Source organism: Piliocolobus tephrosceles, chromosome 1, assembly GCF_002776525.5.
Source record: "Piliocolobus tephrosceles isolate RC106 chromosome 1, ASM277652v3, whole genome shotgun sequence".
Classification (NCBI taxonomy): Eukaryota; Metazoa; Chordata; class Mammalia; order Primates; family Cercopithecidae; genus Piliocolobus; species Piliocolobus tephrosceles.
In genome coordinates this window covers 168,916,097-168,932,008 of record NC_045434.1, presented here as the reverse complement: position 1 = coordinate 168,932,008, position 15,912 = coordinate 168,916,097, and the positions used below count along the sequence as shown (strand labels likewise).

At 53.3% G+C, this 15,912-nt stretch overlaps 1 protein-coding gene across 8 annotated transcripts in view; it reads right to left on the bottom strand.

The window, feature by feature from the left end:
- The window catches only part of LRP8 (LDL receptor related protein 8), an 84,729-nt gene that overhangs the window by 26,927 nt on the left and 41,890 nt on the right, over positions 1–15,912 (bottom strand). For 4 of the 8 annotated variants that reach the window (XM_023188266.2, XM_023188251.2, XM_023188232.3 and 1 more), the window contains 5 exons: positions 11,273–11,401; positions 7,400–7,786; positions 6,338–6,460; positions 1,975–2,094; positions 1,776–1,901 (listed from right to left, as the gene is read on the bottom strand). In XM_023188266.2, coding sequence (XP_023044034.1) covers positions 1,776–1,901; positions 1,975–2,094; positions 6,338–6,460; positions 7,400–7,786; positions 11,273–11,401 — 885 coding nt within the window. The remainder of the gene's footprint in view (positions 1–1,775; positions 1,902–1,974; positions 2,095–6,337; positions 6,461–7,399; positions 7,787–11,272; positions 11,402–15,912) is intronic. The other 4 variants (XM_023188295.2, XM_023188275.2, XM_023188240.2 and 1 more) reach the window with 3 other exon arrangements.

Here is a 15,912-nt window from a genome sequence, read left to right as displayed (position 1 = left end):
AAATGCTTGTTCCTACAGATAACTGCATGGTAGCTCATTGTCTCACCTCCCTCACTCCCCCCCCCCTTTTTTTTTTTTTTAGAAAAGGTCTCACTCTGTCACCCAGGCTGGAGTGCAGTGGCATCATAACTCACTGCGACCTCAAACTCCTGGGCTCAAGAGATCTTCCTGCCTCAGCCTCCTGAGTAGCTTGGGACTATAAGTGCATGGTACTATACCTGGCTAATTTTTAAATTTTTTTAAGATATAGGGTCTTGCTACATTGCCCAGTCTTGAACTCCTGGCCTCAAGTGATCTTCCTGCCTAGGCCTCCCAAAGTGTTGGGATTACAAGCGTGAGCCACCACACCTGCCCCCCTTCATCTTCTTTACTCAAATACCTTCTCAGTGAGGGCTTCCCTGACCATTCCATTTAAAACTAGAACCCCCTGCTCACCTGGACTTCCCTAGTCCCATTCTCTACTTTCTATTTCTCCTTAGCCCTTATCGCCATCTGCCATGCACTATATTTTATTTATTTACCTGATTTCTAGCCTGGCTCACCCATTGGAATGTAAGTCCCTTGAGGGCAGACAGGGATTTGCATCCATTTTGTTTACTGCTGAATTCCCAGTGTCTACTACAATGTAAGGTGTTCACTATAAACAACTGAATACAATGAATTAATTCTGCTGGCTGAACTGATCAATGTGTAGGTCTGCCCAGGTCATGCTCTCTGTGTAGACTTCCTATGCTGTGTGTAGTCTCTGTGTGGTTCAATTTTGTGTCTATATATTCTGTTGTATGAGTGTCATCTCTGTGGGCTGTATTGGGTGGCTCTATACAGTGTCTGTGTGGGTGTTAGTGTGCAGTGCATTGTGTGTGTGATGTATATGTACACTTTTGAGCACTGTGCGTGCAACTGTTAGAGTAGGCAGACAGCTGGACATGAGTAGAAGGGGGAGTCCCTGAGAAAAGGGAAGCCTAGAAAATCTCACACCTAGAGACCACCCAAAACATGCATGCTAGATATGAGCAGAGAGGAGGGGAAATACCTATGCAGAAAGGAACGCCCCTTAAGATGCCCAGTAACTGCTCACTCTGCAGTTCACTCATCAGAATGTAGCTAGCCGTATGCTGAGGAGGAAGGGGAGGGCAAAGGGGAAATTCCTAAGAAATATGCAGGCCTAATAAGATTTGACTGCTATACAACCTTCCTGGGGTGGTGGTAATGAGTGATGCCGCCATTAGGTAGTATTTGTGCCCAGAGCTGGGCATGCACAAGAGCTAATAGTAAGGGAGGTCCCACAAGCCTGGGTGGAAACTAGGTGAGGAACAGGCAGGGACTCAAAGCAGGAATGGGAAAACTAGACAAAGAAAAGGGCAGAGATTTAGGACAGAGACAGGAACTTCAAGAAAAAGACCCAATGCAGAACTCTCAGGGCTGCCGCCGGTTCATTCTCTTTCAGCAGCCTGCCCTGCTCTGCCTCACCTTTCAGAGTGCACTGTCCCTTTAAAGAAACACGGCCATTGCTGCTGTTCCTAGTTGGGTCAGCAAGCTCCTGTCTTGGACTGTACTCTTATCTCCTTAATAAACCTTTGGCTTATGTTACTAATTGTCTCGGCTGAATTCTTTCTCCCACGCTAGACAAGGGACCGAAGATTCCTGTACTTCTCAGTAACACAAACTGCCTTCTTGTGTGTGCACACATGTACACATCCACTCCTTACATGTGGAAGCATGCTGCTTTCTATATCCCTTTCAGAGCTGCCCCTCTGCCCTTGGGGTGTCCGTACCAGCAGCCTTGCAGTTCTTGGTCAGCAGGTCCATCTCATAGCCAGGGTAGCACTCGCACTTAAAATAGCCCTTGTAATTGACACAGATCTGGCTGCAGGCATCTGGGTCCTTGCATTCATCAATGTCTGTGGGGAGGAGCAGGGGTCAGAACTGGCAGGAGGATCTGCTTCTGCTTGGGGGTGTGGGAGAAGGTCTCACCGCCACAGGTCTTCTGGTCCAGGAGCTGGAAGCCTGCTGGGCACGTGCATTCAAAGCCAATCTTGAGGTCAGTGCAGATGTGTGAGCAGCCGCCATTGTTGTGCAGACACTCGTTTAGCCCTGGGGAGGGACATGGACTCCTGAAGGTCCAGGAGCCCAGGAGGAGTGGGGGCAGGGAAGGGGTGGGACCTAGAGCAGAAGCAGAGCCTCGGGCAGTGGGACTCCCACAGAGGCAGGAGGGCTCCACAACCTCACTGAGCCTCAGCCTCATCTACTGGTGTTCTGGGCAGGAGGTGGCACAGAGAGGGCAGGTCCCTACTCAAGGCCAGACACACAGACAGGGTAGAGTGGAACCAGAACTCAGGTCCCCGGCCTCCCAGCTGGGGCTCTGTCCACCACCAAGCTGGAGGCAGCTAGGCCTTCCCCAGTGGCCCAAGGTCTTTCCTTTCACAAACATGTTTCTTGCAGTGCCTCCTTCCTTGTGACCTCAGAGTTGAAGGGGCCTGCATGTGTCACATCCAACCCTCAGGATACCCTAAGAATCCCTTCCAAAATGCTCCGCTTAAATATCTCCAACCTCAGGGAGCCCACTTCCCTCCTGAGGCAGCTGGCTCCACTGTGGACCAGCACTGCCTGCTGAGGCTTCTGCTTCTGCTCCCAGCTCTGCTGTGTGGGGTTAGCTAGGGTGCACAGGCTCCCTCAGAGCCTCCTTAAAGCACTGATATCTGGTCTCCTGCCATCTGGGTGCCTTTCTCTGGACTCACTCCATCTGTCAATGTCCCTCTCTGGACAGGGCCCGGAGCTAGTTTGCCACCCAGAAGGAACCTGAACAACACAGGATGCCCCCTAATGTGCTTGTGGTTATTTAAGACTCCTGGGCCTTTTTTTTACATGGAGCCATTGCTAAATCAATTCTCTCCTATCATGAACTAACATGATGGGTTTTTTTCAACTCCTCTCCTCTCAGCACCTGTCCCTGTTCCTCCATCTTGTCATGGGCCTGGTCCCAGGATTACCACCTGCTCCAAGAGGTGAAGGGATGCCCGGAGATCATCTGTTCTGGCTCCCCATTCTGCACTCCCTCACTACCTTCTGGCAGGGTCTTAGGGGAGGTCAAGGAGGCCGGGACCAATGCTCTCACAGCATCTCCTGAGCTTTAGAGTCACAGAAGGTTAATTCCACAAGCCAAGGGGAGGTGCTGCCCCCCTCTACCCCCCAGGCTCATGCACTGCCACTCCAGCCAAGCCAAGCAGTGCTGAGCTGAGCCAGCCATGGCCATGCATGTAGCTGGTCTGAGCTGCCCACCCCAGGCCATGCACAGCTATGGGGTGCCCCCACTTCCAGCCTGAGCCATGCTTAGGGAATAACCCCTTTACCCCTGGGCCTCCTCCTGTTTCCCAGGAATGTTGGCGGAACTGAAAGAACAAGACCACAGCAACCCCATGACTGGGAGACCCAGGGGTGACTCAGCCAGACCCAGCCCTGGGAAGCCCCAGACCTTTGGAAGTGGGCTGAGCCATGGCAGCTCCCGCCTCCAGGAATCTTTCAGTCGCTCGGAGCCCTCCCTGACCTCTCCTTTCCTGTGTTATTCCCTGAGCACCATCCATTCAACTGTCCTCCCACTCACCCACTGCCCCCATCATGCATCCACTCGCCTCCTTCCTCTCCTTTTGCAGGTAGCAGCAACCCAACAATTCTATTTACTGAGCACTTGATGAAGTGGCATGTGTAGGTGGGATGGCCCTGAAAGGGGAAAGGGGAAAGGAGAGAGCTCAAAGTGACTGGCTTCTGATGAAGGAAGGCACAGAGTCCTCCAGGACTCAGGTAGGTGAGGGGAGGAGAAAGGAGAGCAGGTCTGCCCCCAGTCCTTCTTAATTCTACCTAGCCTGGGTGTGATTCCGCTGGGGAGCCAGGAGAGGAGGGGGATGACGTAGAGTGGTGCAGAGAGGCCAGAGTAGTATTTGCGGCTTCCTTCCATGGAAGGAAGAAGTGGTGTCACTGCACACACCTGCATGCACACACCTGCATGCACACAACTACATGCACACATACCAGCTTATGTGCAGAGCACAGACAGTCCCATGGACTCCATAAATACATTCACACATACTTGGGGTCACACACATAGATGCATGAATGCAGTTCCCCTGCTTTCCTCAGAGAAGAAGACATGGATACAGACACCGGCCTCTCACCAACACAGAGACAGAGGCCACACGCAGACACAAGCTCGTGTGTACATACTCCTCTTTTGGTGTGTCATGCAAATGACGGGAGAGAAGAGAGGGTTTAGTAGGATAGTAGTCCCTGGCTACTCCAAGTCTGGGTGTGGGGGGAGCTAGGCTTAGTAGCTCTGGCTTCCCTGTCTCTTTTTCCACAAGTTCCTTCTTCTGGGACTTCTCTTGGCAGGGCCTGGAGGCAGAGGGAGTGTCTGCGTCCTGCCAGCTCAGGTAGAAGCTGAGTCACTTTCATTCAGCTACTCTTCCTTTCACAATCAGTTTTTTAATCTTCAAAAGGGGGAGGAAATATGCTTTTCCTGGGAAGCTCCAGAGAATGAACCTCCTCTAAGCACCCAGGAGGGAGGTGCTGAGGAAACAGTCTGCCAGGAGGCAGGAGAGGGAGGGACTGACCTGGGCTCTGTCCTCCCAGGGCTTCTCTGTCAAATCTCCCTCAAGCCCTGACCTGGGAACAGTTTAAAAAAAAAAAAAAAAAAAAAGACTCATGAACCTTCCTGGAGTCCACACTGGGTTTCCAGCATGTTCTCTGGGATGCCCACCCTACCTAGAGCCTGGAGCCTCTGTTCTTTCTAGCCTGAAACCCACCCTGACAGCTGTAGCCGACATCAGGGCAGCCGCTTCCATCCAGGTCTCACTTTAGTCTGGCCTACAAGTCTGGTCTCCCCATAAGGTCCGAACTCCTCAGGGCTTAGGATGATGCCAGCTCCTGCTGCAAGGCCTGCCCTACTCCCACGCAGGTGTGGCCTGAGCAGTGGCCCTGGGATGTGCTTCAACTGGCTGCCTGCCTGCTGTGCCCACCTCTTCCTCTGCTGGGTCTTCTGCAAGGGGCTAGAAGACCTCAGAGCCCAGGGCCCTGGCTAGGTCAGCAGGGCAGGAACACCGAGGAAGAGAGAAAGTTCCAGAAGGTCTCAGAGGTCTGAATGGGGAAGGAATGAGGAGAGGCCAAGTTTGTGAGAAAAAACATAATTTTTTAGTACCTGGGATGGACAAGCTCTTAGCACTTTGTAGAGATGTAGACCAGAGGCCTGGGGGCGAAAAGCCCCATGTGAAGCCATAGGACAGCACATGAGTCCAAAGAGAGGGTCACAGCAGAAATTGTCAGGACAGGGGGCACTGGAGGGCCTCGAGCCCAGATACCAGGAGAGGGATGGCAGGAGACTGAGTCCAGCCAGTGGGCGTAGACAGGCACTGCACCACACTTTCAGAAGCTCATCCGACCAAACCGGCAGTCCCTCTGCACATCACACACTTTCTTGCCGTCCACGCGCTCGCCACTCTTACACTGAAATCTGCGGGGACCCTCACAAGGTGACTCTGTTGGGCCGGACAAGAGAGTGGACAGTGCCTGTGAGACCTTGGACAAGAAGGGCTGGGCTGGGGCCCACAGGAGGCAAGTAGGGCTCCAGTTCTAACCCCTCACAGGTCTCTGGAGGGTGGCCCAGGATAGACAGGTAAATCCAGGACCTGAGGAAGCTCTGCTCACAGGACAGGATCCCAGGGATGATTAGGAGGCTAAGCCTCATGTAGCTGGGCAGGGCTGTGGGGATCTGCGTCTCATCTTGCAGAACTCAGGTCTTGGGAGGGACCAGGCAGCAGCTCTAGAGAGACCTTAGAGGCTGGACTGACCATCTCCTGGAGGGACCTTTGCCCCATGGACCCCAGAGAGGGGAAGTTGCCACACTGCCCAACCTGTTATCCATTCCCCCAGATGACTAGTGAATGAGGGTCCCTGCTCCTGCAGAGGGCAGGTGGGGGCCAGAAGAACCATCTGAGAATTAAAGGGGGTCCCTGGGGAGCAAGACTCAGCCTCTGCTCAGCCTGGGAACTAGTGAGGGAAGCCACTCAGCAGCTGGGACCTGGACAAGTGGTGGGGGCTGGACTTCCCAAATGCCCTGTGATGTCGCCCTAGGCGTCTTTCAGCTTTGGCAAAGTCCTTACAAATCCAATTCTGGTGCCACTAGGACCCCAGGGGAAGGGAGCCAGGTGCTTTAGGGGCAAGTGGTGCTTTGGGGGAAAATGCTTCTTGGAGACCAAGGGAAAACTCCTCCCAACTCTGCTCTCTGGAGAGTCACCAGAGCCCAGGGCATCCTCACAGAAGATGTGTTCTGTGCCCTGAGCACACGTACCCTGTAGGCAGCCAGCTTCATCACTCCCATCCGGACAGTCCTGCTCCTGGTTGCAGCGCTTGATTGCAAGGACACATGTCCCATCCCCACACTGGAACTCGTTCCCATGGCAGGTGCCCAGTGCTGCCAGGAGAGGGCAAGGGGAGAGGATCAGAGTCAGTGTGGTGCTAGGAAAGTTTCCCCACCACCCCCATCCCCATGCCATAGCCACCCCTGGCAAAAACTGAACCAGTGGCTGAACTTAGGAGTCCTCAAAGGACACCTGGCCAAGGCACCTCAGTGTACAGATGGGGAGACTGAAGCTCAGAGAGGGGGAAGGCCTTGCCCAGGGTCACACAGCACTCTGGCTGGCAGATTCAGGACTAAACCCAGGTCTCTTCTTTCCCTGTCCCTGCCTCTCTCCAGGGCCACTCCTCAGAACAGACACATGACCTCCTTTTGAGTCTTGGTGCTCATTACTTAATGACTTCATCCATTTGGCAAACCTTCCTGTGCCAGGTGCTGTGCTGGGAGGGGTGGAAGTGGGGGTGGGAGCCCAGAGACTCCTGAGAGCCTCCTCATCCTCTAGGAGCTCGGGGTGCGGAGCGGGGCTGAGGAATGCTCAGATGGGGACATAAGTGCGAGATGAGAGCTGTAAGAGAAGGCTGCTGGAGACCTGCCCGGCAGAGGGACCCAGCCCAGCTGGGAAGGTCAGATGAGTCTAGGCCAGGCCTTGAGGAATGAGCAGGCCTAGCGGGTAAAGAAATGGGAGGAGCTCCTGAGCCTGCCAGGTTTCTGGGTAGAGGGGTTGGGGGATAGGGGTGGGAAGTACAAGTGGGAAGGCTCACAGCAGGGACACAGGTACCAGTGGAGGCTTCTGGAGTTAGACCTGAGCTCCGCAGCCCGGCAGCTGCATGAACTCAAACAAGTCACTTCACTTCTCCCAGCCTCGGTCTCCTCTGTAGTAAACCCGGGTAATGTATTCAGGTAAGGCAATGAAAGGAAGCCTGCACCTGGCGGATCGGGATCGGGTAGCGGATCCGCAATCCCTGGGTGGGGCTGGGCGGTATGGAGGGGGCTTACGGCAGTCGGCCTCGTCGGATTTGTCTTTGCAGTCGCGGTCGCCGTCGCAGCGCCAGCCTAGGTGCACGCACTCGCCGCTGCGGCAGGCGAACTGGACGGCGGTGGCGCAGGCGGCGGGCGCGGACGTGGCCCCGGGGCCCGGGCGGCCGCAGAGCTCGGCTGCCTCGTCCGAGCGGTCCTCGCAGTCAAACTGGCGGTCGCAGACCCAGCGCTCCGGGATGCAGGCGCCGCCGCCATCGCGGCCGCAGCGGAACTCGCGGGGCCCGCAGGCCGGGTCTGCACAGCCGCGCTCATCGCTGCCGTCACCGCAGTCGTCGTCGCCGTCGCACACGAACACGGCGGCCAGGCACGAGCGGTTGCCGCACTGGAACTCGTGCGGGGCGCACACTGCGCGGGACAGAGAGCAGGTCGGCCCGCCGACCCCCTCCCCGGCTGACCTGGGGCCCCGCTGGTCCGGCTACAGGGGTTCCGACCCTCACCCGGGGGCCAGATCAAGTCCCTTTTGGGGGCTGAATGGTGGACGTACAGTTAGGCACAGCGAAGGCGGGCTTCCAACACGGACATGCTAGGTGACAGGCAACACACCTGCCCTTCGTGAGCCCCCCAGGCCTCACTGGGTAAATGAGCATGAGCATGGTGGAACTAGGAGGGGCATTCTGCAACCTTACAGCACTGCCTGTCTTGAAGGACCTTGTGATAGGCCCAGGACATGATCTGTTAAATGACACTGACCCTTCCCAGGGACCAGGGTCTGGGGTTGGCTCTTCATAGCATAGCGATGCATAGCATAACCTGCACTGTTCCACCTGAGTCCCCTGGCCTGGTATCCAAGGCGTCTCTTGGGTCAGTACTGTGGCTCCATCACTTCACTCCTGAATGTTCACAGCTCTGGCCACGCTAGACCCTTTGCTGGGCCCAGTGCATAGGCTCCCACCTCCGAGTCTTTGCTCAAGTTGCTACATCTACTGGGAACCTACTTCTTGCCCACCACTGTCTCTACATTTTGCAATGATGAGTTCTTACCTTCCAAGGGCCCAAATTCCACCTCTTCCGTGACACCCTGGTGTTTCCCTGCTTGGGAAATCTCTGCCTCTGCCCTCGTTTCTGAGCCCCTCAGTCGCGCAGGCGTCTGAGTTTCATGTCCTTTTCCATCTGCCCCATGAATCCACACTGCCTAGGGGTGTCCCTCCTTTGTCCTGAGGGCCTGGTACAGAGCGCCCTGCAGTGAGTGGGTGTGGAGTGGATGAAACTGGTCTGGCCCAGGTATGAGGTGTAATTATGGGATGTGCAGTAATTAAGCATCATAGCTCTGCCTGGGGCTCTGGGCTTCTCTCTGATAAGCTAGTCTGAGCTCAGCAGCCGGGAGGAACTTAGAGACCAGCCAGCCCTATTGCCAGATGGGGAAACTGAGGCCCAGAGAGAGGAGCAGCTTGCCCAGGGTCACACAGTCCATGACAACAAGAGAACCAGAACTCAGGTTTGGGGCTTTTCTTTCCTACTCTGTCTCCTCCTTTTGGCTTTTCTGGTTTTCTCCTCCCTTCCTGAAGTTTTTCCAGCTGTTTTTCAGGGCAGTGACCTCCTCACTTCCCTCCCCCCTGTGTATCCACACACAGGCCAAGACCTGGCCCTGGGCCGCCCTGGTGGGGCATGGCTGTGGCCAAAGGTGATGTGGTGGTGGCAGCACCAGATCTTTCCACGTGGGGGCGCCCAGAGTCTGTGTTTTCATTTTCTGATGGAAAAATGTGAAGTTTCATTGTTACTGAAGATAAAGAGTGATGTCTTCAGTTTCACCAGGTAAGCAGCTCGTGTCATGCGTTTCTGACAGCTCTACCAAGTGTCTGACAGTTGCGTTTTTTTCCCCTCCGGGACTTTTGAGACACTGCGGCATTGGTGGAAAAAGCACATGCTGCCAGTGCCACTGCCCCTCAAGATTACAGACACCTAGATAAGCTCCCTTCCTGCCTGTCCCCACCCAGCTTGTGCATGTGCAGGGAGGGCGGACTCACTGCTTTCTGGGAGTTCCAATGGGAAGTGCTTTTTTTTTTTTTTTAATTTTCTTTTTTGAGACGGAGTCTTGCTCTGTCACCTAGGCTGGAGTGCAGTGGTACGCTCTCAGCTCACTGCAACCCCGCCTCCTGGGTTCAAGTGATTCTCCTGCCTCAGCCTCCCGAGTAGCTGTTACTACAGGCACGTGCCACCATGCTCAGCTAAATTTTTTTCTGTATTTTTAGTAGAGGTGGGGTTTCACCCTGTTAGCCAGGATAGTCTCAATCTCGTGACCTCATGATCCACCTGCCTCGGCCTCCCAAAGTACTGGGATTACAGGCGTGAGCCACCGCGCCCAGCCCTAATTTTTAATTTTACTTGAAGACTTTGATGGCAAGGAAGTGCTCTTTCATACTGAGTTTTCTCTGAGGTTTTGGAGCCAACAGTAACTTTAAGATCCATATTCTCAGGCCTACATAGCCCCAGAGACCCTACTCCTAGCATTCACAAATGGAAGAAGTTCTGAGAGATGAGGGGTGGGAGGACTCTTTCTCCTCTGCCTAGGAGGGTGGGAGCTGTAACACAGAAGCCCAGTAAGACCTGACACCCCTGTCTCCCATAATTAATGGGGAATGTTCCTATTCCAACATGCCCTAGTTGGAGAAACGCCCATCCCTTGCAGTAGCGGCCTTCATATTGGAGGAATCATCTGATTATGGGGGTTGGTAAAGAGGAAAGAGGATTCTCATTGGCCAGTGAGTCCCAGCAAAATTATCGCAGCTGAGGAAGTGAGCCAGCGCCATCACTGGAACTTTGAAACTACTGTTCCCAGCCAGGATCTCCCTCTATACCCAGATGCTTCCTGCTTCAGACACATCAAATTCCAGACTTAGAATCTTAAAGTGCGACTACTCAGACACCTCTGGAGGAGATGGCATTTTCCCTGGGCCAGGAAAGATGGATAAGATGCAAATATAGAGGCTGGCAGAGGAGAGTAGGCAGCAGTGACGGGCAAGTGCCTGGCAAGCCATCCAGGGTGACCGCCCATATCTCAGCCCAGCCGCACAGCCCAGTAGCGACAGCCAGTCTGTCTCCCCCATTAATCATGTGTTCCCAGAGGGACGACTGTGTAGGATTCACCTCACTGTCCCTTTCAGAGCCTGGCTTCAGGCCTGGCACACAGTAGGTGCCCCTCGAATTGAAAAAGTAAGGCCTGGCCATGCTCCTCACTGGCCCAGGCCCTGCTGGCCTGCTCCCCGGGAAGGAGATAATCCTGTGTTTGAAGCTCAGTGATGTGGAACTGTCCCAGTGGCCACTTCCATCTGTCCCTGCCGAGGCTGCTGAGAATATCTTCTCTGCCCTGTGACGTTTGTGCTCAAATCTGATATTTCAGCAACAGTCGTCCTTGACACCTCAGGAATCCGTGCCCCTCTCCCCAGCACTGCTGGCACTCGGGCTCAGGCCGCCACCGTCTCTCCATACAGTACCCTCCCTGGTCCCCCTGCCCTTGCTCGAAGATTGGCAGACTTGGGGGATGGATGAGCAGATGTCAGACATGGTAAAAAAGCTCATGGGCTTTGCTGTCCAGTCCTGAATCTGAATCTTGGTTTCATCACTCAGCCCTGGGTACTTTTCCTCCCTTGTCTGAGCCTCAGTTTCCTTACCTATAAAATGGGGATGATAATGGCTGCTCATGAGGTGCTTGTGAAGATGAAAGAAGACAATGTCTCCATAGTATCTAGCCATTACTAATGTCCTGATCATTATCCTTTCCTCTCCACCTACCAAGCCCCACGGGGAACGGGGCCCCTCCCCAGAAGCGGCTGTCACTCCCTGAGGCCGCCTGACCATGCTTGGCAGACCCTGGGGATCTGACCCCAGACTCACAGGTAGCACAGCCGGCCTCATCCGCTCCACCCTCGCAGTCCTTCTCCCCGTCGCAGCGCCATGAGGCAGGTACACACTTGTGGCTGGTGGGTCCACAGCTCAGCTTCTCTGCAGGACACACCTGCTTGGCTGTGGAGACAGACGTCCATGCATAGCTTAGCCAAGGGGGACACAGGGCATGGTGCCAACCAGTCCTACCACCCTGTTCCAGCCACCTGGTCCAAGGCCCTAGGAGTCCATCAGGGCTCTCCTGGCCCATGTCTCAGTTTCATCAGCTGAGAAGAAGCCTCTGTCCCAGGAGTTTCCAAATCCTAAATCTGACCCCACCACTTCTCTACAGAACATCTTTCATGGCCCCCTGGTCCCTGGCCCTCAAGTCCCTCTTTAATCCATTGACTCCTGCCTGCCTCTCCTGGCCACACCTCCCATCCCTCCAAACCTCCTCTTTAAGTTCTGGCAACATGGAGCCACCATGCCCTGCACTCGTCTCTGTCATTTCCCAGCTGTGTGCTCTTAGGTGAGATATGTCCAAGCTGGGCCTCAGTTTGCCTTCCAGATCAGTGACTCCATGATTGGAACCTGTAAATTTGGAGGGTTCACCAAGGCCCCAATGGCTCCAATTGGCCCACCTCTAAGCCCCTCCCCGAGTGATGGTGCTGAGCCTGCTGCTGAGAACAGCTGCTGCATAGCAGGGCCCAGCGGGACTGCATAGCTATAATTACTGCAGCCGCCATCAGAGGCTGACTCAATCAGGGGTCTGAAGCCCCAGGGTTGAATCTCAATTTGGAAGAAAGAATGAGAACCCTATTCAAGGCTGGGGACAGCTCTTATCATGAGTTTCTGCCAGACCCATGTGACAGGCTCAGCCAAGGCAGATGCATCTCAGACCTCCATGGTTGGCTCCCTACAGCCTTCCAGAGTGTGCAGGAGGCCCGATTTCTGTGGTCTCTAGGATGTGCCAGGCATGGTGCTAGACGCTTCCATTTAATTTTCACAATATGCCAGCGGGGTGAGAGGATTATGTGCTGGCCTCCAGCATGGAGGTGGAGAACATGGGCTCTGGAGTCTGGCTGCCTGGGTTCAAATCCTAGTTCACTCACTCACTGACTATGTGACCTTGGCCAACAATCTTTATCTCTGTGCCAGTAAAGTGGGGATAATACTATCCCTCATAGGATTGTTATGATGACTAAGTTAATGTCTGTAAAGCAAGCACCTAGCAGAATACCCAGCCCAGTGCTCACTAAATGTTACCTATTATGATTATCCACACATAACAGATGACTCTGAATTTTGCTTATTCATTGAATATTTGAGCACTGCTGTGTGATAAACATGGTGGTAAGCACTAAGTTCTGGTCACAGAGCTGGTAAAGAACAGTGTTAGGATTGACTGAAAGTCAGCTGTGTCTGATGCCGGAGACCTGGCACAATCCATTTCCCCCCGGAGGCAGTGGGCTACTCATGCCTCACCCTCCATTTTGCTCTCTGATCTCAGACCAGTTTCTCCTCTTCCTATTTCTATAGCTGGGATGAGAGACCACAAGGGATATAGAAAAGAGCACAGATGAGTTGGGGAGGGGAGCAGGTGTCTGCTTCAAGGTCCCCAGACACCACTACTGCCATGGGAGAAGAGTACCTTAGGCCCCTGAAAGTGAGGTCCCCAAGGTTATCCCTAGGGATGCTTCCATGAGTACAGGGCAATTCCTTGGGAATACAGGATTCCTGGGATTCACTTTCACAGAAATTTCCCTTGCTTGAGGATTGGCAGACTTGTGGGATGGATGAGCAAATAACTGTCAGGTTGAGCTCTGGAAAGTACTGACACTCAAAGGCCTCTTATAAAGGCCACCTTGGGGCTGCAGTGCAGGGCGGTGAAGGGAAACTGGGAGTTGGGAGATGGTGTCCTTCCAGGGTACCTCTATCACCAACACTGCAGGACCCCAGGTAAGCACCTCCCCTCTGGGCCCCACTGGAACACAGGAAGCTGAAGCTGACCAGTGCCTCGCTGGGGGTCCTCTCATCAAAGGATGGGGGGTGAGGGAGCTACTAAAAGTGCAGGTTCCTGGCCTCAGCTCATACCGGCTGAATCTAGACTTCTAGGGCAGAGCCTAGGGATCTGCATTTTTGTAACTCCCCACCAAAACCCAGGTGATTCCCATGCACCTCTATTTGGGAACCCCTGGGTTGGTTAACATTCTGCAAGCATAAAAGACACAGGATGTTTCATCTCTTTTCAATTCACTACCATAAAAGCGATACAGATGTTCCATGTACTTGCAAGCCCCTAAGACAGCAATGGGAAGGAAGGTCAAAGCAACTACTTATCCCTAAGCCAGGCCTCAGGAAACAGAACCTCTCAAGGAAGTAGGAGGGGACTCCCAGTTTTTGAACACCTACATTGTGTCAGGCTGTGGTGTGTCAGGCTACGTTGTGTCAGGCTGCTCTGTGATGATAATTTTCTATGTTTTCATTTCATTCTGTCATGGTCTGATCGTCGGTATCCCCTGAAAATCCATGTTGGAACTTAATCCTCAATGTGATAGCATTGAGAGGTGAGGCCTTTAGGAGGTGATTAAGCCATAATGGTACAGCTCTCATTAATGAGATTAGTACCCTTAGAAAAGAGGCCAGGGGGAGCCTCCTTGCCCCTTCTACCATGTGAGGATGAAGCAAGGAGGTGCCGTCTATGAGGAATGGGCCCTCACCAGACACTGAAACTGCCGGTGCCTTGATCTTGGTCTTCCTAGCCTCCAGAACTGTGAGCAATAAATGTCTGTTGTAAGGTAAGCAGGCCCTGTGGGCTGCCAGTGCAAATTCCAGGGGTGCCATTTACAAAGGTCGCCACATAAGTGGCATACCCAGAGTACAGCAGGGCAGCAGTCCTGCATGTAAGCACTCCATTTTATAGATGAGGAAACTGAGGCTCAGCGAGACCAAGTAACTGGCCCAAAGATGCACAGCAGGCAAGAGACCGAGCCTGGGTTCCTATGACTACAGCCTTGCTTGTCCATCAAACCCTGCATGCTCCAAAACTGTCCCCAAACTCTCCTCCCAAAAGCCCAGGTGACTGAAAGGGCCCTTGGCTGTATGCTTCACCTCCAGGGGCCTGGGTTCTACAGACCCCAGTGCAGCAAGCAGCTGCTTGAACTTTTAATGAATATTTATATAGTTAATTGCATAACCTTTCAGCAAGGACAATGATTAAACAATCTGTCTGCTTCCTTTCTTTATAATTAATAAGACATTTGCTGTGTCCCTAAATAGACAGCTCTAATTATAGGCTCTCGAGGATTCAGCAGTGCCTGATAACAGCCCTTCACCCTCAAAGAGCCAAGGCTCTTGGAATGCCAGGACTTAAGAGACCTCAGAGGTCACACTGATGAACACCCTTGGAGTGGCAGGAGACCAAGGCCCAGAGAGGGGAAGGGACCTGCCTAGGGTCACACAGCTATTGGCAGTTGGGTATTCCAATTCCTGTCTCTCCTGGAACCTCACTGTCTCTCCTGTGTTGTAGCTTTACCCCAAAGGTAGGACTGGAGCCTGGCTCGCAGGGTCCTATTCAGGCCTCTCCACTCCACAGTCCTGGGAAGCTGGTCTGGGTAATTACTGACACATGGTATCACAATGAGTGGATATTATTACCTCTATTTTATGAATGAAGAAAGTAAAGCCCAGACAGAGTAAGTTGTTTGTTCAAAGTCTAGTGGTGAGAGGCAGATCTGGACTTCCATCCCAGGTCCAAACACACTGCTTAACTACTGTACCTAATGACTGCACACGAGAAAAGCAGATCCTGTTGGTCTCCCTGGCGCCTCTGGCCTGGAGAGAGGTCACTGGAGGAAAGGGGCTCACTGAGCCTTTGGGCAGGTTCTGCACGATGGCCACCTGATGTCTTATCTCAGGACAACTGAAGCCCAAGGGCTCCCAGCAGCATGATGTAGGAGAAAGAGCCTGAGTTTTAGAGACACACAGACCTGGGCCCAAATTTCATTTACTAATACTAAGCTCCTTAGGCAACTCACTGAACCTCTCTGCACTCTGGCTCCCCTCATCTGAAAATGGGGTTGAAGAATCTCCTAGGGCTGGTAGATGGCTTAAATGAGGAAACATATGGAAATCCTACACTCAGAGCCTAGAACAAACTAGGAGCTCAGAAAACACTTGTTTTCTGAGTGCAAATGCCAATGGCTGGGGAGGGGCCTGGTGTCACCACTGGGAAATGCACATTATGAGTCCACATGGTCCACCACGATGCAGACCCCATCCCAGGATAGCCACTCCCTCTGTGACAGATGCCCCCTGAGGGGACCATATGCCTTTGGCCTGCTCTCCAAGTACCCTAGGTTCTGAGAGGCAGGAATGAAGAATCCCACTGTCTCCCAGACAACAGGAACCCTCCAAAGCTGGCAAGGGGGCTTTTCATGAAACTCTGTATCCTGTAGTGAGTCAAGGCATTTAAAGGCATTTAAATTCCCAGAGAATCCTGCCCCAGAAATTCAAATCCATTGGTACTTTCTCCAATTCATAAATTCACAAATTAACAAAAAGGGAAATGTCTGTTAAAGAATGAAAGTACTTGGCGGCTGCTCATTGAGGGAGCACATCTATAGTGCCAACCCACGTGAGTTTTAGGGGCA